The sequence below is a fragment of the Parus major genome, chromosome 18, assembly GCF_001522545.3.
Source record: "Parus major isolate Abel chromosome 18, Parus_major1.1, whole genome shotgun sequence".
In the NCBI taxonomy this organism is placed as follows: domain Eukaryota; kingdom Metazoa; phylum Chordata; class Aves; order Passeriformes; family Paridae; genus Parus; species Parus major.
The window spans coordinates 3,474-26,565 of record NC_031786.1 but is presented as its reverse complement, the minus strand read 5'-3'; the positions used below and the strand labels follow the sequence as shown (position 1 = coordinate 26,565).

At 39.3% G+C, this 23,092-nt stretch overlaps 1 protein-coding gene across 6 annotated transcripts in view; it reads right to left on the bottom strand.

Moving 5' to 3' along the window:
• CSNK1D (casein kinase 1 delta) overlaps nt 1-22,632 on the bottom strand; it is a 47,475-nt gene extending 24,843 nt beyond the window's left edge. For 3 of the 6 annotated variants that reach the window (XM_015645387.2, XM_019008498.2, XM_015645385.3), the window contains exons 1-8: nt 22,324-22,624; nt 16,929-17,039; nt 15,950-16,098; nt 15,242-15,470; nt 14,696-14,866; nt 13,074-13,222; nt 12,342-12,513; nt 11,894-12,033 (exon numbers count right to left, since the gene is read on the bottom strand). In XM_015645387.2, coding sequence (XP_015500873.1) covers nt 11,894-12,033; nt 12,342-12,513; nt 13,074-13,222; nt 14,696-14,866; nt 15,242-15,470; nt 15,950-16,098; nt 16,929-17,039; nt 22,324-22,399 — 1,197 coding nt within the window. In that variant the 5' untranslated portion in view covers nt 22,400-22,624. Of the gene's footprint in view, nt 1-1,250; nt 3,376-5,220; nt 5,288-11,893; nt 12,034-12,341; nt 12,514-13,073; nt 13,223-14,695; nt 14,867-15,241; nt 15,471-15,949; nt 16,099-16,928; nt 17,040-22,077; nt 22,251-22,323 lie in introns of those variants that run through there. The other 3 variants (XM_015645386.2, XM_015645384.2, XM_033518589.1) reach the window with 3 other exon arrangements.
• Between the last annotated feature and the right edge of the window lie 460 nt (nt 22,633-23,092).

Sequence of the window (23,092 nt, the reverse complement as noted above, 5' to 3'; positions counted from 1 at the left end):
TACTGTTTCACAGTAAACCCTTTTTATTATTAACCTATATCATCCAGTGAATTTTAGAAGCTACTGCAGGATTAAGTTCATGATGGATTACACCGTCTCACGATCTCAAAGCTTAAATTTTGATTTCTGACCAGATGGCTCAGCACCATTAAAAAGCCAGCACTGTTTGCTTTTACTTGGTATTTTGTACACATGAAGTGCAGCTTTTGTAAAGCTAAAGTTGAAGAACAAAATAAATGTATTTTCATTTAACTATTTTAAAAGAGAAACTAAACATTCTTGAAATAAACACGTATGCTGCTCTAGCTATATTCAAGGGTCTGGGACATGAGGAAACAAAGACAAACAGTTGTGCTTATGTTTTTTTTTTTTCACACTGGAAATGATGAGTTCCTCAACATACCTTCCTCCAAGGGAATATTTTCATGAAATTAACATGGAATATATGGACTCAAATGCTTTCTCTTAGTATCTTTCTATTAAAGGATCCTCCTTAAATCTCTCAGAGGATTTATTTTCACTTTTTTTTAAGTACCTGTACCACAAAAAACTCAAAGACTCTGTAAGCATTCAAGATCGTGTAAAACAGCAGCACAGGTGGTATTTTCCATATGAAAGCATTTACACAGTTCAAAATGAAAACCATGAGAAGACATTAAAATATCCTCCCAACTTTTAAAGACCTGCTAATAAGAAAACACAGGGGGTTCCTGAAAGTGTGTCTACCATCAGATTATAATAGACTTTTGAGAATCACATAGCAAAAGCCACAGTTTTATTATACAGGGCACAGTGAGTAGAGCTCACTATTTTTCTTGCTTTTATCCTAGCTCCCATAACTGATCCAATCTCAATTCCCTTACTATACTTCCTGATCAATACCATGCGTTACTTGATAAGCAAACACATTTGTACAAAATGAAAAACTTCTGGAAAAAAAGAAGTATCCGAAAAAAACCATTTACCTTTAAACTGACAAAAAGACATGCTTTCTGTGAGCAAAGCAACTACCTTTTTCTTTTTCTTCCTGTATACCCCAGGATCATAACTACTAAAATCTTTCACTGAAAGTTTTGGTACCAAGACAGTATCCTCAAATGTTTTCAACTGAAAATATTCTTTGTAGGTAGAGAAACCCCTTGAAAAAAGAAAAAAGAAGAAAAAAAAGAAGAAAGAAAAAAGAAAAAAGTTGCATCAGATATAGGGTAAGGTATTCATTGCAAGTCAGTAAGTTACACCAAAGAAGAACAGAAGTTATTATGAATGTATTTACACAACTGTTAAAGTACACAAATACATTGGTAGTACAAATGAAGTGCTTTGAGATACTGGTTTATACACAGGTTTATATAGACAGTCTAACTATTTTCTGCATGATGAAATATAACTATTATGAGGACAAAATCTGCCCACAAGTGAGTACAATTCTAGAAGTCTGCAGTCAACTTTTTAGTACAGCAATCTAACGATCTAGATACATAGGAAATAAAAAGGCTGCTTTTGAAGTCCCTCAAACATTACACTGTTAACCACAGATATTTACAAGGAAAGCACAGTGAAGTGTAAAACTGGTCAAATGGCACATGCCCAAAATACTAAAGTTTATAGTAACTGAGGAAATAATTCTCTTAGGCAAACTTATCAATTGATCAAGTTCTCAAGCTTTTCCACTGTACTCTCTTCAAACACACACTTCCCCAGTCTGACTGAGAGTACACACAAGCAAATAGCTAATGTTATGAAAACATCCAAAGAAGAATGGTAATACTTAGTACATGGACTTTTGAAGGGGCAAAAAAGAACCAAAAAACAAAAACTATAAACTCCATAAAAATCTGAAGACCAATATACCTTTAAAACTTATCTCCAGGCAGGAAGAATTTCTCAAAATACCCAACTGTTCAAACAAAATCTCCGTACATATTTTAATTTCCAGTATAGAACTTCCCATAATTTTAGTCATAATAGTTCTGGTACTGTTCCAAGTACTGTAAGGACAGAACACGTAGTTTTATGAGACCATTTACAGTAACAGACAATATGAGGAATTTCCCAGATTCTATAACCAATACCTGCAACAATCTAAGCATGTTGAGTCATTCATGCCTAGATAATGACTCTGGGTATACTCAGGTTGAATATACTTAAGAATTAAATACAATATGCATCTGAATTGTAAAAATTCAAAGATTTTATGGCAAGAATAGGTTACTATGTTTGGGTTTTTTTTTTTTGTGGGGTTTTTTTTTGTTTAAGAATTCTTTTTTTGAGACTTGGCATGTAACAGGCCTAAATCAATATATTTATTTATTTATAAACATGTGGATACTGATGGAAACATGCAAATTCACTGAAGACTCAGCAGCAATGTCTGTTTTGCACTTGTAATAGCCTCCAAGCTAACCAACATCAGAAAAGAAGAAACAAAATTTCCCCAGTAAAAACAGTGTTTCAAAGTATCCATTCACCCAAACTAAACAGAGACACAGAACAAGCTTTCTAATTCTAAATCTCTCAAGTGCCAGTCTTTCACTTCGTCCTTCATATTCTTCACAAAAAAGTAATCCATCATTACAATCTCTACCATACTTAAGACTCTCCTGCAGGGTATTTAGTTCTCCTCTTCTATGAATCACAATCGAGTATTAAAAATTCCTTTGTGTTACACAGAAAGTTAAATGTCCAGTGCAAATGAAGAGAGCAAACAGTAAAATAAACTAACAATTTAAAAAATTTCATGAGCAAACCGACTCAGAGTGGGACTATATATGAAAGTAAACAATTTTAAAATAACACCAGATGGTTTTGATTCGTTTACATGTTCCCTGGCAGACTAATCTTTTAAACAAGAAATTTCAAGTCATTGTTTTCAGTTCAGGTTTGTTTATATTGTACATTTTTAAATCAGACAAAAGCAAGAGTTCTTTACAGGGAAGTAAGCCAATAATTTTAGCAAAATGATACAAAAAACTTTCTTAAACCAAGTAAAAGATTTATAGTTACAGTAGAATAATAAAAAGGGAGTAAAGTCTGCCGCCTGTGGAGGAAAAACTGAAATGGCCATCCAGTAACAGGCGGTGAACTCTGTAAACCATCTTTCTTTTCCAGCCCTGTTACCACAGGGTTCTCTTAAGGTCACTGGGTTTCTGGCAAAAGCGTCCTGTTATGGCAGCTGCTGGAGTCTCTGCATGTTCCTCCAAGCGCCTTTTAGGTCACATGGAGAACTCCAATTTCCGCTCTAATTTAGGGTATTTTTGCTAGTAAAGCCATTGGTAACAAGGGAGATCAGCCATGCATTATCTGCCCTCCATGGCAAAATAATTTTCATCGGTGCACAGCAGACTGGAGAACACTGGTAGTAACCCGAGCAGGAATCTACCAAAGCCAAAAAACAAGACAACATCAGCACATATCCTTCCAGTTGAAATACAAGTGTTTTGCAATGTACGTTTAAACAATTAATTGCCAAAATTTAAGTGTGTGTATTTAAAATCCAGTGAGCAATACAATGCTTCACACGCACCTGCAGTTACACAAAGCTCCCTATTATTTTCCTCTTTTATTAAAACATTGAAAATTCACCTTTCCAGCCAGAGGGAATGTTTTGAAGAAAATTAGACAGAGCATAAACATGTGCAGCAGAAAGAACCAACCAGATGAAAACTATGAATGCACAGTAATAGACTCCATGGATAGTTCATTTAAAAAAAAAAATATCAAGAAGGTAAAAAATAAATTCATTATTTTAAATAGCTTTTCACTTTCAATGGGACATTACGTTATAAGATGCTTCTTGTATTTCTATAGCTTGATCTACTGAAGTAACATATTATTTCAGCATCACTTTCACCATGAAAGTGAAAAACAACCATAGATCTCTGCAACTTAAGAAGCGAGAAACATCTAAGCAGCTGGACCAGTATTTCTTTCAGTTGCGAACAGTTACAAATACTAAGGCAAACAGTACAGGCTGACCAACACAGGCGCAACCCAGACCAGAATCCGCATGTCTCCTGCACACAGGGTTTCTGATGCAAAGCTTTAGGTTTGCTTTTTTGCAATTTTTAAATTATGTTTTTTTTTTTTTTCTTTTTTTCTTTTTTTTTTTTACTAAGATCTGATAACTGGTCCTTAAAGAGTTAAGTTGCCATTTACAGTTGGATCTTTTTAATGTTATCAACTGTTCACGAAGCAGCTTGTACAGAGTCAGCCAAGCACACAAAGCAGAAGAAGAAAACACAAGAGAAACAGCAGGATTCTTCACCAACTAGAGATACAGGATTAATGCAAGCTTAGGCTTTATAGAGAAAGTGAGACAGCAGACAAGAATTATACAACAGAATTTATTAAGGAACAGAAAAATCTCACAGCTTTTTCTTTTAATAAGTAGCAAATCAAAGAAGCTCTTGAAATACTTAAGAAAAGCATCCCTCAGCCATTAAGGTTCGGATTCCAACTGAAACCTGTTATTTCTCATATGACACCTGTTATTGCCAAAAGCAGAACAGACTGAAAAGCCAAAAGCTGCATACAGAAAGGTAGAAACTTCTACAGCACTGAACAGTGTAAAAGACTTCATAATACCCAAATTCAAGTCTGTGTACCTCTGAGATACTCATGGTCAACTGTGCTTGTTAGTATGTGACCTTTTTTAAAATATAGATCTGAACAGATCTGATTGTTTTTAAAATGAGAACTCATAAGGCATGGAGAAGAATATAAAACAGTGAAAAATGGACACAGCTGTAGTAGAACATTCCATTCACGACAAGACAAGACAGGGCCTCACTTGAGCAATACTGTCAATTGAGTCTTCATACAAGTATTTTGCTTTTATGATTCTGGAGCAGATCTAGTTTTAATGGATGACATACTGCTGCATCAGCATCCTTGGAATGGAAAGACGTGATTCGCACATAGCTAAAATTTAGATTCGGTTATTTTACTTCATTGTTGATACTCAAACAATTTTAGGGACCTTTTAAGTCACTATTATTGTCAATTCTGCTTAAGAGTCCAAGTGGAATAGCAGCAATAACTCAGCTTTTGGAAAGACATTTACTTTTAAGTTAGAGAAAAATCAATGCTTCATCAAGCATCTGGCCAGAAGGCACAGATACAACTAGGAGATCACATGAGTAGAAGGAGCAAAGTCAGATGTTTCCACAGAGTTTATCCCCGCCCCATACAAAGTTTTGGTGTCTAATGAGAAGCACTCACCCAGTGCTGCCTTCCAACGAAAGGAGACGAGCAGCTACTTGCCATGGTGTTCGAAAGGAATGCTATTCTGAGGTAGGGGAAAAGACAGCAATTTGTAACAGTTCCACTGCCCCAATATATATAAAGATGTCTTAACAAAAATCCAACCTGAACTTGCAGTAGCAACTTTATCTTTTGAGAAGCTCTGATTTCAGACTTCCATAAGACATTTCCATCATATTAAGAGACATGTAAAAGAAACAAATCATTACTCCTCAAAGGAAGCTGACAGGCTCAGAAGAACAACACAGAGTATGATGCCTATTAAGATGGATACGTGGAGAAAGATTTGCAGATGCGGAAATGGAAAATGCAGAAGCACTGGAAGTGTGGCACAATACTTCAGTTATTCAATGCCAGTGTTGGCTACCGTCTTCTAAAAACTTCCGTCAAAGAGACTTAATCAAGTATTTCTTTGTGCAGCTTATCAATCTTTCCTTCCAACTCCAGAGAGAATACCTCTGTATTACCAATAGGAATTTGCCACAGCTTTGACCGTTGGGTACTGAACATGTTACGTTCAAGAAAAAAATATTAAACAAATTACTGTGTAACCATGAGCAGTCAGACTGAACTTCTGCTGAAGGAAATGAAGACTACTCACCCATAACTAGACTCTTGAGATGATCACTGCTTTCAGGATGCAGTCTGTGCATATGGACCAACAGAACCAATACAAGATAGTTTTCACTAGAATGCTCATTACCTTACTTACTACCTCCTTTACTACGCCTCTTAATGTTTAAAAAAAACTATGTGTAAAGGAGACTTAGGGAGCAATTCACTTAGAGAGTTTAAGAGCAGAAGGATCTTCTAACAGCTCCTATGATTTTCTGTCCAACTCAGATCACACTCCTTCACTGAACACAGACCTCTAATTTAGGGTTGGTTTAGACTTCCAACACACCACTTAGAAATGAACTGAGTATTGATGCAAAGGCAGAGAGAAGAGATGATCTACTTATTTTAGAAGTTGTTTCAGTAGGTAACCACCTTCACTTAGATCTCTATTTTGCCTTTCTTTACTTATGAGTGTTTTTAATTTTAAGCAATAGGTTCTTCACATGTTTTCTCCTTAAACATTAATTCCTGTTAAAATCATTGTGTCTCAAACACTACACCAACTCACTCAAGACATTCTCTTAGCTTTCAGACAAACTGAAAAAAGTTGATTTGAAACTCTTACGCTTACAATCTATTCTCCCAGTCCATCCCACTAATGACGCAAAATAACATCTACACTTCTGTTCATCACTGTATCGTACATAGATTCAAGGCGGAAATTGTGCTCTTTGATTACAAAACCTCACTAACCTCTCCAACAGTACACCTGCCTCCTCAGGCATTACTTACCACAGATACAGTTCCCCCATACCAGAAAAAGGCCTCCACTCCTTCATCCTAACCAGATTTTGGAGTACTGCAGGAACACACATTTGAATAGACTGCACTCAACCTCTCAGCTCCCATTGATGTTTATCTGTGAACCCACAACTTGCAGGCTTTTTTGCTGTTGTATCCACTTCATATAATCCAGAAAAGTACTGAATGACATGCACCATAGAATTCACATAATTTCATTAGAAACATTTAAATTTCACAGACACGGCAGTTGTTACTCCAATAAATGCGTGTTTCTTAGTGTTGGAAACTGCATGTCTTTTTAATGATAATGACTTAGGCACTATGTGGACACTATCTTGGATGTGGAGAATAAATGACACCTATTTTGCTATGCTTACCAATTGCCATTTTTCTACGAGCATTACATTTCTCTGAGAACGCCTGGTTTTCATAAGAGAACTTTGGTTGCTAGTACTTGCATTCACAGCCTTAGTTTTTCAGTTTCAGTCTGACCTCATCAGAATTCAGTTTGTAAAAGATAAACACGTGGAGTAGTCATCTTTAAGAACTGTGCTTAGAGGCAAGTAGCTTTCCTTGTTTGAGTAACCCCTGTGCATTTCACTGTCCAGAATTTTACAAGCAGCAACCTTTACTCTAGATGAATAGAGGTGGAGATTACAGATGCACCACTGCCTTACCAAACCAAGGCATAAAGTAAATGAAATAAAAAACCAAACGTACCAAGTTATAAACAAGAACTCTAACAAATGTAGTAGTTAACAGATGTGCATGGCAAATGCTAAAACTTGCTTTCTACCAGAAGCATGGCTTAAGAACTTCCTGAGAAAGGATCTGTGGTAGTACATTTACTGAAGACTTACTAAGGAAACTAGCACACTTGGAATGGACATGGACAAATAGTTGCTATTCTTTATGGTTCTCTTGATAAGAAGTGACACAGATTATTCTTACATCTCTCCAACCAAAATTCTCTTTAATGACTTCACCACGTAACTCGAACACTTTAGGTTTTCCTAAGAACAAGATATAAAGATAATTGGAAACTCATGGCTGTAACTGTTAACCTGGCTAACATCTAAGGATAAATCCTGATTACGGAAGAGCTACTTTAGTATTATGAAGACTATAAAGAGCACAAGCTATCAACATTTGCAACTTGCACCATCTTGCCTGGTGGAGAGTGAGAGAGAACTGGGTAAATGAAGAGTGAATTTTCTCTAACAGGCTCAAGTGGAAGCATTATAAGCTGAAGTCTGAATAAAGCGTTTCAGCCACACCATCCAAGTTGCAGAAGGTGAAGGCAGAGTTTGGGAAAAATAAAGAACCATCCACTGTGGAAGACTGGGTTTGGGACTGTTTAAAGAACCTGAAAGTGCACGAGTCTGTGGGACCTGATGACATATATTCATGGGTTCTGAGGGAATGGGCTGAGTATATGGCTACACCATTATCCATCATATTTGAGACGTCATGGCAGTCCACTGTAGGTCCCTCTGACTGGAAAAGGGGAAACCATAACCTCTAGTTTTATAGAGGGAAATACGACACAGGGAACTACAGGCCAGTCTCACCTCAGTGCCTGGCAAAATCATGTAACACATCCTCTTATCTGTTAAGGCACATGGAGAAAAAGGTGATTGGTGTCAGACAACAAAGCTTCACTAAAGGTAAATTGTGCCTGACAAATTTGGCGACTGTCTACAGAGGGGCTAAGCAGCGGTGGACGAGGGAAGAGCCACAGATGTCACCCACCTGGACTTGTGCAAAGTACTGGACATTATTTCACATGATATCCTTGTCTCTAAACTGGAGAGACGCAGATTTGACACATGGACCACTCGGTGGATAAGGAATTGGCCGCATAGCTGCACTCAAAGAATTGTGGTCAGTGAGTCAATGTCCAAGTAGAAAGCAATGATGAGTGAGTGGTGCTTGTTCCTCAGTATCGATGCTGTTCAACACCTTTGTCAGCAACATGGACAGTGGAAACGAGCGTATCCCCAGCAAATTTGCTAACAACAACAAGCTGTGTGGTGTAGTCAACATGCTGGAGGGAAAGGGATGCCATCCAGAGACCTGAACAGGCCTGAGAAGTGGGTCTCTGGGAGCCTCACGTAGTTCAACAAGGTCAAGTGCAAGGTCCAGCCTGTGGGTCAGGTCAACTTCAAGCCCAAGTAAAGTCTAGGTAAAGAATGGATCAAAACTAGCTCTGGGGAGAAAGACTTGGGAGTGTTCATGGATTAGAAGCTCAACATGACTCAGCAATGTGCACCTGCAGCCCATAAAACCAACTGTGTCCTGGAGTGCATCAAAAGAAAAGTGACCAGCAACTCAAGAGAGGGAATTCTTACCCTCTATTCTGCTGTCTTGAGACACCACCTAGAGTACTATGTCCAGGTCTGGGGCCCCCAACACAAGAACAACACTGACAGTGTTAGAATGAGTCCAGAGGAGAGCCACTAAGTTGAAGCTGTAGCACCTCTCCTACAAAAACAGGCTGAGAGAGTTGGGGCTGTTCAACCTGGAGAAGATAAGACTTCGGGGAGAACTGAGAGTAGCCTTGCAGTACCTAAAGGGGGCTTACAAGAAGGCTGAAGAGCAGCTGTTCACATGGCCACTCTTTAAAAGTCCATATAGTGACAGGACAAGGGTGAATGGCCTTAACCTGAAGGAGGGTAGATTTGTTTATTAGGAAGAAATTCTTTAAGGGCAGTGAGGCATTAGAACAGGTTGCCCAGAGAGGTCATGGACTCTCCATCCCCAGAGATGTTCAAGGCCAGGCTGAATGGGATTCTGAGTAACCTGGCCTACTGGAAAGTTCTCTGCCCACAGCAGGAGAATGAGGTTGGAATGGTCCCTTCCATTCCAACCCATTCTCCTTGCAAATCTCTCTTGCCTTCCAATTTCAACAGGCCCACAGGAACCTGTTCAAACTATACTACAGTCACACATTGTTATTCGGTCACCGTGAGTAAATACCAGCACTGGTGCACTGTCTTAAGAACTAGATGAACACAGCAGTCAATGAATTATTAGTTCTAACAAACTCAAGAGAAGATCCCAATTAGGCCGCTGTTGAGACTGTAAAGAAGTCAACCAAGTGATCCTATATTTGGAGCAGAAAGTGCTCAGAGTGCTGAAAAGAGCAGGTAGGGAATGCGTCATTAGGCCAGAACGTACTGTTGGCCCGTATCGCAAATTATACCTCTGGGTGTTTAAAGACCACTCAGAAAACGACTCACACACCCTCACAGTATTCACATTTTACAAGCTAGGCAGAACCAAAATGTACCTACAAGCCCAGCTGTATTACTCGTATCTTGAAATGTTTACAATAGTGTCACCTGCACACTGGGAAACATATCATGAACACAGCAAAAACATTAATGATGTACTTTCACCTAAAACAATCAAGTGGCATCACTGCATTTCTGTCTGTTACTGCTATTACTTATTTATCTGACTGTTAACAAAGCTTCTGAGATTTGCTCAGAATGCTGAAAACCTGGCATATACACATTTCAGAGAAACTATCTTTACATAAAGTAAATGTTCAGGGGAGAAGTCTGCATCACAGCCTCACAGAATATCCAAGGCCAAAAAGGAGCCCCGGAAATCATGTAGCCCAATCCCACTACCCAAAGCACAGTCAACTAGAGCAGGCCACTCAGGACAATGTCCAATTGGGCTCAAAGTAATTTGGAAAAGGGAGACTCTACAACCCCTTTGGGCAACCCGTTACAGTCCTTGCCCACATTCATTGTAAAAGAGGTTTATTTGTATGTCTAAATTGAACGTCCCGTATTTCAATTTGTGCCCATTCTCTGTTGTCCGTTAACTGGATATTGCTGCGAACAGTCCAGTTGCACCTTCTTTACATTCTTCTAACAGGTATTTATGCAAATTTACAAGATCCATAACTATGCATAATTCTACCCTTTTTGTTTTCATACTACTTAAAAATATTTCAACATGAAAATTTCTGGTGGCAAGAATAGTAGCTCAGTGAACAATTTAAGATGGCAAAACTTGTACCCAAAGCCAGTACAGAAAACCTCGCCTATCTCCTATTCTTGCCCAGTCATTTCTGCCCCTGAACTGTTCATCCCTTGTGCAAGCAGAAGTCTATGTGCAGCTACGTGGTGAAACAACTCATTCAACAAACCCCACCCAACCCCAAAATCCTACTTTGCTTTTATCACAATGGAATTGTTTCTCCAACCCAGTTACTCTCAGTCTTCATTAGAGATATCCACCTGGCCCCCATCTAAAACACTTTCTAGCAGTAAGATTTCATAGGTAAGAATATGTACTATCCGAAAGTAATTACCTCTGCCAATTAAATGATGAAGCCAAAAGGAACTGAGTTATTTCTGTCAACGTGCTCTGTCAACGAGGAATGAGTCCCTGGCAAAATGATGCAGTTAAGAACTCCTGCACAGCAGTGAGGCAAGATGGAAAAATCCCTAGGTCACTGCAACAGTCCCCTAACACACTGCTTCCCCAGAAATGATGCAGAATATCTACAGATTGGCTGATTTCCATTTTATAAGACTGAAAGTAAACTGTACAAAGCCAAGCCACACACGGTTTGGGACAAGATTGTCAGTGTGGTAAGGAAGGAATGTATCAGCTATAGCATATAGTTAGAAACATACTTAAAATTGTCAGTCTTAAGAAGAAAGATTCTTAAAATTTCTTTGCTAAGTCACTGTGAGCAGTAAGGAGGATTTCAGTGATGACTACAAATCATTATCATTTATCCTCCTGCCATTCTCCTCAAATGAGCCTTCTGCAATGTATCCATCATCCATATATGTGGCCTCTTATTGGCCCTGAATTAAGAGCACTGCACTACAACATTTCTTCACTATCAGACCTTCCATTCGTCACCAAATGCTTCTTGCCTCTTCTGCACCAATATTCTCTGCTCTGTTGATTTGGAAACACGATTCACTACTGTCTCTTACTCTGCTTCTTCACTGGTAAGAGATATAAAGAACTCAATGAGTCAAGGAGCTAAATCCCATAATAGTAGGTTAAAATGCTGCACCTCTAGTATTTTGCATCCTCTCATTGCTTTCAAGGAAAAAATAAAAATTTCTTCACACCCACATCATTCAGGCTAAATGTAAAGCATTTACATTAATGAACATCATCTGCAAGAACAGTGTGAAATCACATCAATTACCTGGTAAGTCCTTTTGGCAAATTAACTTTATCAAATCACCCTTATTTTTTTCAATACACAGATTTATTTTTTTTTTACCTGCGAAGTTGACATGCGAGAGGTATCTTGTCGGCCTGTTAAATCAGACGAGGAGATATTGACTGGGGCACCACGATGTAATCTCATACTCACTTTCCTTTCTCGTTCCATACCGGATACTGGCCGAGGAGAGGTGTTGGCTGTGAGAAAAACTGCATTAGATTCTCATAATGAGAAATGCCATTTTAACACAATCTCTGAAAAAACAACACTCTTGCTGTTTGCACATAAAAATTCCACAAGACCAAATGAGGAATCAAGGCCTTTGCTTGACATTTCATAGAAATACAAGTACCAATTGCCAGGCAATAAGTGTATGCAATTACCTTCAATCTACTAAGAAGAAAGAGGAAAAAAAACTAAACCAAAAGGCCAAATGCTGCCCAGAGACAAACTGTCAATTAGAGTAGTCTAGAAGATGCACTTTTGCAGGTACTTGCTTACTTACCAGCATGTGAAGTTGGGGTAAGGGGAGTAGGAGGAGCTACATCTTGCGTTCCTCTTAGCCTGCCAGAAGCAGTGGAGGGTAATCCACGTACAGCTGGATTTCGTGTATGTCTTAATCTTTCCTCTCGTTCTCGCCTTTCACGTTCAGCATCTTCAGCCGCTCTGCTTGCACCCTACGGGTCAAGACTAGTGAACAACTTGGGGGATTACTGAGCTTACTTTATACGTTTGAAAATAAAGAACTGGACAATGTGTGAACTGAAGTTTGAGAGGGCATCAACTGCTTTGGTAACATTTCTTGAGAACTGCCATAAGTTTTGTTTATACAGCTGCTTGGATAGTCTTCATAATGCTAATGGACACACATACTGCTACAGTAGCTGGACACTTCCTCAAATGCTGCAAATGACCACTATTTAAAGATGAAGCTGGGAGAAAGTAATAATTCCACAACCTAGCCTGGTGACTGCCCTAAAAGATCTAAGAAGCCCTCCACATTAAAAGCCTTGTAACTGCAATTTAGTTATCATCCAGACCTTACGGCATGGATCCTGTATCTTCTGCCTTTCCTCATTTCCTTATCTTTTTGTCTATACAGTAGAGTTGCCAGGAGGAAAAATGGAAGACAATCTTACAGTATCAGTTAAGGTACTCAAAACTGACAACGTAGTAAAAAAACCCAACCAAAACCATAAAAAATTGGAAGTTTTAGAAAGCCATGTGAACTACTCACAAATTTCAACATGTTCCAGTCAAATACATAGTCATAGGAGAATCCTTGCCGATGAAAGAGGTTTCTGAATAATTGCCTTAGATAGGAATAGTCTGGCTTGTCATCAAAACGCAAAGAACGGCAGAAATTCAAGTACGTGGCAAATTCAGCTGTAATTAAAGAAAACCTGTTTTTTAGCTTCAGCTTTGCATTGGCTTTTTGTACTTCTGTGTCAAAAAAACCCACACCACCCCAAACCTGAAAAGCAGGGAAAAGAAAAAGAATAATGATCTAATACTAGAAATCCACCAAAGGGAAGACTATCATGCAAACCCTGAAAAATAAACTATTTTTCTGTAATGGAACAGTAAAAAATCTCATCTGTCAACACCAGAGAGGACCCAATAGTACAGTTCTTTAACCAACAGTTGGTGGGGGAGAAAAAGTTTAAAACCTTGCTTGGAATATACTGAACGTAATTTATTGTGGGACATGGAAGAACATTTCTTTGTTAAGAGATTCATGTCTGCTACATCACAAAACACAAAAATTAAATCTCGCAGGTAAGTCATGCCGCATTTTTAATTTACAATAGTCTGAACACTTGTTTTTAAGTGGCAAGCAAAATATTAGTTACAAAGCAAAAAAATGAATTCTGTATAGAATTCAGTGCACCAGAGAAAACAGCATGATCAAAGTACCAGCTTTTGACTTTAGATCTTCCCAAATGAAGGTATTAATTTATATTAAGAAAGAAATTCTAACAAATGGCACAAGAGAGCCTGATTTGTCTTTCCTACTTGTAAACCACAGAGAAAACATGTAGCTCATGAATGTAAAGGAACATGCATGATGCAACATTTGAAACACATCAAAAATGATGAATTTTCATACAACCCAAACAAAAACTATAGTTCTTGTCACTGTAACTGGTTGTCGAAGCCGAGAGGGTGGAAAGAAGAGACAGAACTCTCTGTGAAATGAAAATGTTCTCTGATCACAGCTAGTGTTACTGAATTTTAAAACAAATTTAAGTATCATTTTACAAGACTCCAAAATGCCTTATTATAGTTTTTGTATAAATAACAAACTGAGAAACAGAACTGCTTTGAGGCATGATGTTAGGATAAAGCAGGGTTTCTTATGCCTCTCACAAATTCTAACCCATCAGCTGGCCAAACTGGATGAACCTGGGACGATAATTCCCAAGTGAAACAACTGCAGTAGGGGAGACGTGCATCTCACTATGCAATCCAATTCATCCAAGAAACAGTACCCACACAGATAGAGAAAGAGGCAGTTTGTTAAAATGCTATTTGTCTGTTACAAATTATCCAACCAACAGGTGCATAAAATGTACAGCACAATTCAGACGTACCATGCCGCCCTTCCTCGTGAGGACACTTCAACAGTTGAGAACATGGGATCACTAGAAATGCTTTACAAACACAGCCAATCTCAGACTTCAGCATAGTATTTTTACCATACATGTGGTAAAGTCATGGAGGGTAAGGAGGGGGAAGAGGAGAGAGAGAGGGAAAGGGAGAGACGCTGAAAAATAGTGGTAGAATTTAACATAAAGAAAGGATATGTAGCACTAAACCATGAACACATGTGCCTAGCATCACAGAAGAATAACTTACAAGGATATCCTTTACACAAAACCTCAATGGGTGTAGACATTTTCTTTTCACTGATACGTTCGTATTTCTGCCTCTTTGTTGCTGCTTTCAGTCCCTGCCAGGGGAGGGAGCCCAGGTTAAAATACATCAGTACATAGCCCAAGGATTCCAAGTCATCTCTGCGAGATTGCTCTACAACAGCATAAAAAAGTGAACTCATTAGATTTCATTTTCTACTGGAAAAACAAAAGTCTGTGCAACAAGACTGTTATAAAAACCCTTACAAAAACAAGAGACAGCTGAGAGTTACTATGACCATGATAAACTTGTTCAGTACGAGAAAAGCCTATTATCGTTGCGGTTGCTAAAAAGTGTGCTAATTCCTGAGCATTACAAACTGACTGAATCCCACCTAACCAAGATATGCAAGGCCATGCACGCTGCACTCTTAGTGTCCAAAACAGGGACTGTCTCCTATGCCTCCACATAAAAAGTAACATCTACTTGCACTAAAATTACATGCATTGACACTTTTCAAGTTTCTATTTATTGCTTTCCCCGGCTCACCAATTCCGAGATGAGTGTTGATAGATGCGTAACGGGCAGTTCCTGTTAAGTTTTTATTTTCACGATACGGAATATGTTGATGAGTTCGAGCATCTCGATACTTCTTTGCTAGTCCAAAGTCTATTATGTAGACAAGATTGCCTTTCTTCCCCAGGCCCATTAAGAAGTTATCTGGCTTCACGTCTCGGTGGATGAAGTTCTTAGAGTGAATATATTCAATTCGACTAATCTAAATACAGAATCGCAAAAAAAAAATCACTGTCGAGAGACTAAGCACACATCTTTTTCTGACAAAAACACTAGTAATTCTGTCTTAATAACGAAAGAGGCAACACCCCTTTTTACTGTACAATATAAGGGCATTAAAGAGAACATAATTTAGAAGACAATGGACAAACCTTCTCTCCAGCTCTTTGCCTGTGTCTGTTTTAGATTTGTTTCCAAAAACTGTCTTGGGGAAATTTCTTAGTCTTTGAGCAGTGCAACACCTGGCTTGCAAACAGTGCAAGTCCAGTTTTTAAAGAAGAATTGTTAATCGCTTTTGACAGGATAGTTTGGAGTAACAGAAACAGAACTAATTTTGAGTCTTTTCTCTATTAATATAGCCTATTCAGCTCTAAATTTTACAAACGACATGTATATGATCTATCAAAAAAATTCCAATATCCCAACATACTGCACTATGAAGATAACAAAGCCATTTCCTACCATTTGGTCAGCAAGTAAAAGGACTGTCTTGAGACTAAATTTCCTTGAACAAAAATTGAAGAGATCTTCAAGACTCGGTCCCAACAACTCCATCACCATAACGTTGTAGTCCCCTTCAGCTCCACACCACTTAATTGTGGGAATACCCACTAGGAAAAAAAACCCACATTTATTCAGTGTAACAATTTGATTTACATAATTCGTACACACAAATCTTCAAGGCTCTCCAGATGATTTCTGAGGGTCATTACTGTGAATGTTTCCATTTACAGTGAAACTTAATATTTTATGCTACCTTCAGACATTCCAAAGTTATGTGCTTGATAACTTCCAGTAGAATCACTACAAAATTATAGAAACAGAGGTGTAAAAACAGCCTTTTTTTTCCTTCCCCAGAAACCTTCCAGTCTTTGTACTTACCTTGTAACTTTAAAGTATTGAGCATCTTTGCTGGCTTTGAACCCCGCTGCACTCCTATTCTCCAATACTAATGCCATTTTATCTTTGAATTCTCCCAGCAAGTTTTTAACTCAGAAGACAAAATACTAACATGTACAACAGAAATTAACCTGAATTTTAAAAGTTTAAAATTGTGCTACCATAATAAGCAAGTCAGGTGAAATGGTCCAAAGCAGTGGTTACCATCTTTCACTGATCCATAAGAATCAGAAATAAATCACTATTCTGGGACCAAACTTTGTTTCACATTGCACAAGGTCCTCCCATTTTAATATTTCAGGAACCATGAGAAACTTTGGAGGATCTTACTGATTTATCATAAAGCGTGGTAATCATGGATTTGGAACTGCTCCTCTACAACCCCTGTAGAACCGAAATGCTGCTCTTCATCTACCCTGCTACCTTTCCCACCTTCTCCTTATTTGTCAAAAGAGAACCCGAACATTATCCGCCAGGTGGCGGATACATCAAAGGTGTAAAACCAGTAAAATCTTTGAAGAAGGAAAGTAAGTTTGCTTGCCTCCACCCTGCATCATTTTGTAGATTTTACTCTCGATGTGGAGCTGAGGATGTTTGGTTTTCACACATTCCAACTTTATTGCAACCTCCTCTCCAGCAGCAATATCAGTTCCTAAAACCAGAAAAATTTAAACATTGGTCAAAATATTTTTAAGATGCATTTCCTTTGCCAGGACCGAAACAAAACAAAATTCAACGATTTTTCAATGGCAAACATCCATTAAGTTCTTTCAGCCACGATTATCTAAAAATCATTCTGAAACCTTACAGATACTCTCCAAAAGACTAGGATCACAAAAGTCAACTATTAGACACTGTAGCAGAAGAAGCCAAAATTGTTGCTATCCCATAAAAAAAAAAAAAAAAAAAAAAAAAAAAAAAAAAAAAAAGAAGAAGAAAAAATTCCCAAAGCAAAGCAGAGAACTGAAACAAGTGCATCTTCTCAGGGATGTCTTTACATTTCTAGTTTGTGGTAAAAATGCTCAGAATTAATATTTACAAACATATTACATGCCTCACCAATGGAAGAAATGCTAGGAAATCAAATCACCTCCTCTTATGTCTTGAAAATAGAGACTACAATTTCCCTAGATCTCAACATACTCTGGCTGTACCCTGACACCTCATTTTACTTGGCTGGAGGGCAGATTATCTAGACTAAAGAACCTGCAGTCTGCAAAAGCTTTCTTTAAATCTCATTGAATTCTTGTTATAAAAAATGGCTCACCCGTTCTCTTTCAAAGTATGTAGGGAGAAACTGACATTCTTAAAAAGAAACAGTCAAGAAAGTACACACCTTCACAGCCAAGCAACTTAAGAACTACAGGGAAAAAAAAGGAAATCGCAAAGGGAAATGTGACACTTCACAGACATATTGCCAAGCCTCTCTACTTTCTCAGTTTGGCCCTTTTCAGCTTTTCCTCACAGTTCAGGATCCTGTGAAGTGCATCACCTACTATTTGATCAGATCCCCACTTTCAAAAGCCTAACTTGAAGTTCACTGGTTGTTTTCCTTTGTTGAGAAACACCAAATGATCTTTTTGTACTCACTTTTACCATGATCAGGATTGCATACACTTTTACACTACCTCACTCTCCCTTAGCTTTTTTCAGAGTTCAAAAACTGTGGTCATTCCCCATATAAGTAATTTTTAATTACTGCATATTATTTCCCATTTCTCTTATCTGTACCTCTGTCAGTTCCACAATGCCCTTTCTGGGAGTCACACGAAGCAGTTAAGACACCTGTGTATAATTACGTATTTTTCTGCCTACCTATCTTTTCCCATATGTTTTTTCTTTGACCATTACAGAGTACTGACCTAAGTTTTGTAGTTGCAAAATTCTATTCCTGCGATTAAGGAGCTACTTCAGTGCTTTACAGGCTTTTATCCTATAAAGTCAGGAAAACTAAGGCTACAAAGACATGCCAACATCCCACACCTCAAAACAGGCATGACTGCTCACTTTGGCAGGAACTGATATTGCAAGAAATCATCTGAGCTCACACAAGACTATAAACATCTTTTTTTACGGTAATCAAATGTCTTCCCATTTGCATGCACACGCGGGTGTCAAGGTGCTGTTGCTGAGGTTCTCTGAGTGGACACCCCAGCAGGTATTTATTAGGCATTTCACAACGCACCTTAAAAATTAACAAAACATACAAAGCTCACTCTAGATACAATACGCACAACAGAAGGCCATCAACTGAAAAAAAAAAGAAATGGAAAAAAAAGCCTGTACATGCATCTGTCTTGTACCACTCTTTTTTTATCTAGCAGAACAAGTGACAGGATCCTGGATTGTTACTTTGGTCACAGTATAGTCACAGCAACTGGAAGCTCTTCAATATGTAATCCAATATTTTTCACATTTTATGAATGAATTATTTTGGTGGATTTTAAATTAATCACAGTGAACATCAAACCAGAGATTTGAAAGCACATTTGAAAGTAACAGTACAAAGAGGAAGGACTTAATACTGACCTCCTCACCTCAAATGAGAGTCCTGATTTTGAACCACACAACTCCCTGACCATTCTTGATTATCCCTTGCTCTCCCAAGTTCTACGGGAGCCCAAATCAGGGAGGTGTAGACTGAAGACCATATTAACTGATGGGCAATCATCAGCAATGGGGTTGTTTTGGGGCTCTGGTTGATTTGGCTGTTTTAAAAAACTTTTCTGGTCCAAAACAGACACAAATTTCCACCTCCATATAATGAAAGACATATCTCTCTACAGGCAGCTGCAGACTTCTGTGGTTGATTAATGCAAACACTGTGTAGGAAGATCAAGACCTGTATTATCAGGATCAACTTCTGCTCAACGCACTATTAAACCTATTTGACAGACCATGGTCTCAAACTGTTATGTCACTTTTTAAGCATACTTGCTCTTCCCAGGAAGTCTTTACCACCTAAGAAAGCCAAGATCCTTAGCCTAAGCTCCACTTCTGTGTAAGCCCTCTCCTTCAAGACAAGAGATTCGGTACTGAAACAATGCAATTAATATTTTTGAGTCCAGCAAAACCGATGAGAGCAGCACAAAAATCAAAATTATTTTGCCAAGCAATCCAGCGCTTGTCCCCAAGTAGGGGCTTTTGTCTACACCTTAAACCTGAGACAAAAGTTTCTAAAATTTTACAGCACCCAGTATTTCACCAAAAGCTCAGCTTCCTTTAAGGAATATTTAGTAATATTCGAGAAGCAGCAGTCCTATGGAAAGAATCATTAATTAAAAAGTAGTAACAAGCAGTATAATGCGAAGTCACCATTTATAAATGAAAAAGAAAGACTAAAGACTATTTTTCAAAACACAAAATTCTAATTTACTTGTAATTGCAAAGTCCTCTTCCCTAAGGAAGGCCTTGGAAATTATTTTAATTAGTTTACAACCTAAAACTCATTCTTAATATATACACAATGCAAAAAAACCCTCAAAAACACTGCAACTATTCTGTCTTCATGACTGTTTCCTACTTGACCTCATAATCTGGGCAACAAAACAAATGCTTTCTCTGATCCACCCACTCCTGTCCACCTTTTCTATTACTTACAATATCCGTTTATCAATTTCTTTCATATCTTCGTCTGGAAGGTAACATAGGTAAACTAAATTTTATTTTAAGTAAGTTGTCCATGCTCATTTATTTACAGTTGTGCCTTACATTTAAAAATCCTGTCCCACAAACCCCCATTACCAATTCCAGAAGACAAATTCTGAGGTAAGGAGAGGAGGAAAGGATGTGAAAGAACCATGATCCTAACAGTGTTGTTGGCTCCTTATTCCAAAGTAGGGAAAAAGGGAAAGGGTGGGAAAATGGAGGAAGTCACTCCCCTCTACTCTGGAATGTCTTCAACACCCTTATAGCTGCATTTAATACAAAACCTGGGGACTGGAAGCAGGCAAAAATAGTCAAATCTTCCTTTTCAAAGCATAAAACTGAGCTGGGAATGTACACTGAAATGATCTACCAAGTCATTGAGACCTATCAGAAGGCACATGTACTTAAAAATAAATAGTGACTTCTGAAATAACTTTAGAAATTATTTTAAGATACTTATGTCTAGTGGACAGTCTGAACAACCGAGGAGTAACTGGCATTTTTAGAAAACCGAACACATTTCATTATCACAAAAAACATAGTTTTCAGCATCTGTTCTACCAGATAATGACAGGCAAACCAAATAGGACCCTACAAAAGGCTTTGGTTCTTGAGAGACAGTAATTTCCCCTGGAAAAATAAATCCCTGCCACCAGCTGTATCTTCCATTCATGTACTTCCATGCTAGTTACTGGCTCAGGCATGACATTTGCAATGAGCCCTGAAAGTAAATCTGTGATGATTATTTAGAAATAAAAAAGATATGTAAACCCCATGGGACTTACTGCACAAAATTCAGTATGGCATTAATATATATGCTAGCATACAGGAAACTGTTACTTCCTGTGCAACTTGACTGGTATGAGCTGCATGCATAGACATAAAAGCGATACGTAAATGTTTATTCTGCTTGAAATCCATATTATAATATAATCTGATTTTTCTGAGCAGTAGTCGAAAGTTAAAATTTTTCAAATCATCCAAGACTTTTCAGATTTTAACTGCTGTCTTAATTGCCCCCCCCCCCCCCAAAATCCCAGTTGAGGCTAACAAGGATTTTTGCACAAGCTTTACCACAATCTTCTACAGTCACGTCTTCAATCTTCTACCCATGCATTGCAGATAGGAAGAATCACGTTCTCTGTCTCTAGACAACCACATACCTTCAGCTAAAAATGTGCATTTTTCATCAGACATCATGAGCTGTCCTATAGATAACTAGTATGTCGTTATCTGTAGACAAGCAGCTTTAGCTAACAAATTATTTTGGAATGCCAGCTGTGCACTGCAAGATGAAGCCCTGCTGTCTAGAAAAACAACCCCCACCTCTCATACTGCATGCACTGCCAAACATACCACGTAAGCTAGCAAGTGACATTATTTTTATCTTGCAAAAAGATAAATCCTATCCCCTGCAAGTTCCACCTTCCATGCACCCCCCTCTTGATTTGCTTTTTTAAACATTTGCTTTTTTTAACACAATTTTCAAAAGCAGAGTTCTTGTGTCTACGGGACGGGACATAACACTCGTATTTCTTTGGGTTTAACCCATTTCACATGGCTTGGGAGTTTGCCGAATATGTAGAGTACTTTAAAAATACCTGCCTTCAAAACACGTTGTACTCAGTACCTATGCTCGTCATAAGCAATAGCCTACAGCAGTAGGCTATAATATTAGAGACTTATAATAATGGACTGGCAAAGACAATTACAATCGTGTACATTTTACAGTTGCATAGCGATCACTATTAGGTGACGGTCAAGCAACAAGATTAGCCAAACTACGAGGATTATTTGAAGGATCTAAAGATTTTTTTTTACTGCAACCTAATCGCCTGTAGTTGTGTAATATTTTTTTAGGCCTCACAGGAGAAAGAAACATCCTTCTGACAACAATTTTTCCCGGTCCAATACAGCAATACCTAACCCTGGTAAACGTTTCTTTCCCAAAAGGTTTTCCCGAACGTGGTGGGTTGTGAGTTTTTAGGATTTATGTGGCTTTGGGGTTTTTTTCCCTTGTTTTCAAATGAAGCGATTTTTACCTTTACATCCATTTTACAGACGCGAACGGTGCCCAAGGTCACTAGACGACAACGAGAAGAGGCAGCCGAGTAAACCAGGATTCCCGATTTCCGCATTGTCCAAATCAGGACATGATGTCAACGAAATATTAAATCACTGCTCCTGTGCCCCTAGCCCAGGTACCTGCCCGACCCGGCTAGGCCCTCGATGTTCTCCACAGCGCCACAAAACGGCCAGCTAAATTCCCAGCGAGCCATCCTCCTTACCCAGGTAGATATCCCCGAAGGAGCCGCTCCCGATCTTGCGGCCCAGCCGGTACCGGTTCCCAACCCTCAACTCCATGGCGGCAGCTCGGCTCGTCCGCGACCCGGTTCTGTTGCTCTGCCCGGCCTACCGGCTCTCGTACTGATGCCTCACAGTCCTGCGGTTTCGGTTGCCATCGCGGCTTTGGTCTCGCCGGTCGATACTAGCGAGACAGGCAAGACCGTCCCCGCAGCTCCCGAGCAAGATGGACACGGATTCCCGATACGACCGGCCCCTCAGCCCCTCCGGCCCCGAGCCACCATACTGCGTGACCTCACTTCCCTAGCGACGGGGGCGGAGCGCGCTGCCGCACAGACGGGCGCGCGGCGGGCGGGGCTCGGGCGGTCCCAGCCGCCCCGCGCCGCCGCTGGTCTCTCGGCGTTCGGCTCGGGCGGAGTAGAGCGCCGGTTCCTGCCCCATCGGATCCGGCTGTTGCAGCCGCCTGTCGGGCCGCGAATGAGGCTCGTAGTCTTCTGAGAGCGTGTGTGGGCTTTGTCGTCCGCGCGGCCGTCCGTCACCGCAGTGGAGATGAGCTCTGGCAGCGCTGCATTCCGAGGAGTGCCCATTGCCTTCCAGAAGGTCCTGGATCCATCCCACGGGGTTCCAGACTATCCTTACTGGTGCTGAGCGGTGCTGAGGTTCTAGGTCTCCCTGTGGGTCCTGAGCGCCTGACAGAGGGTGCAGGACGCGTCCCGAGGGTGCTGAGCACCGTCCCGAAGGTGCAGGATGAGT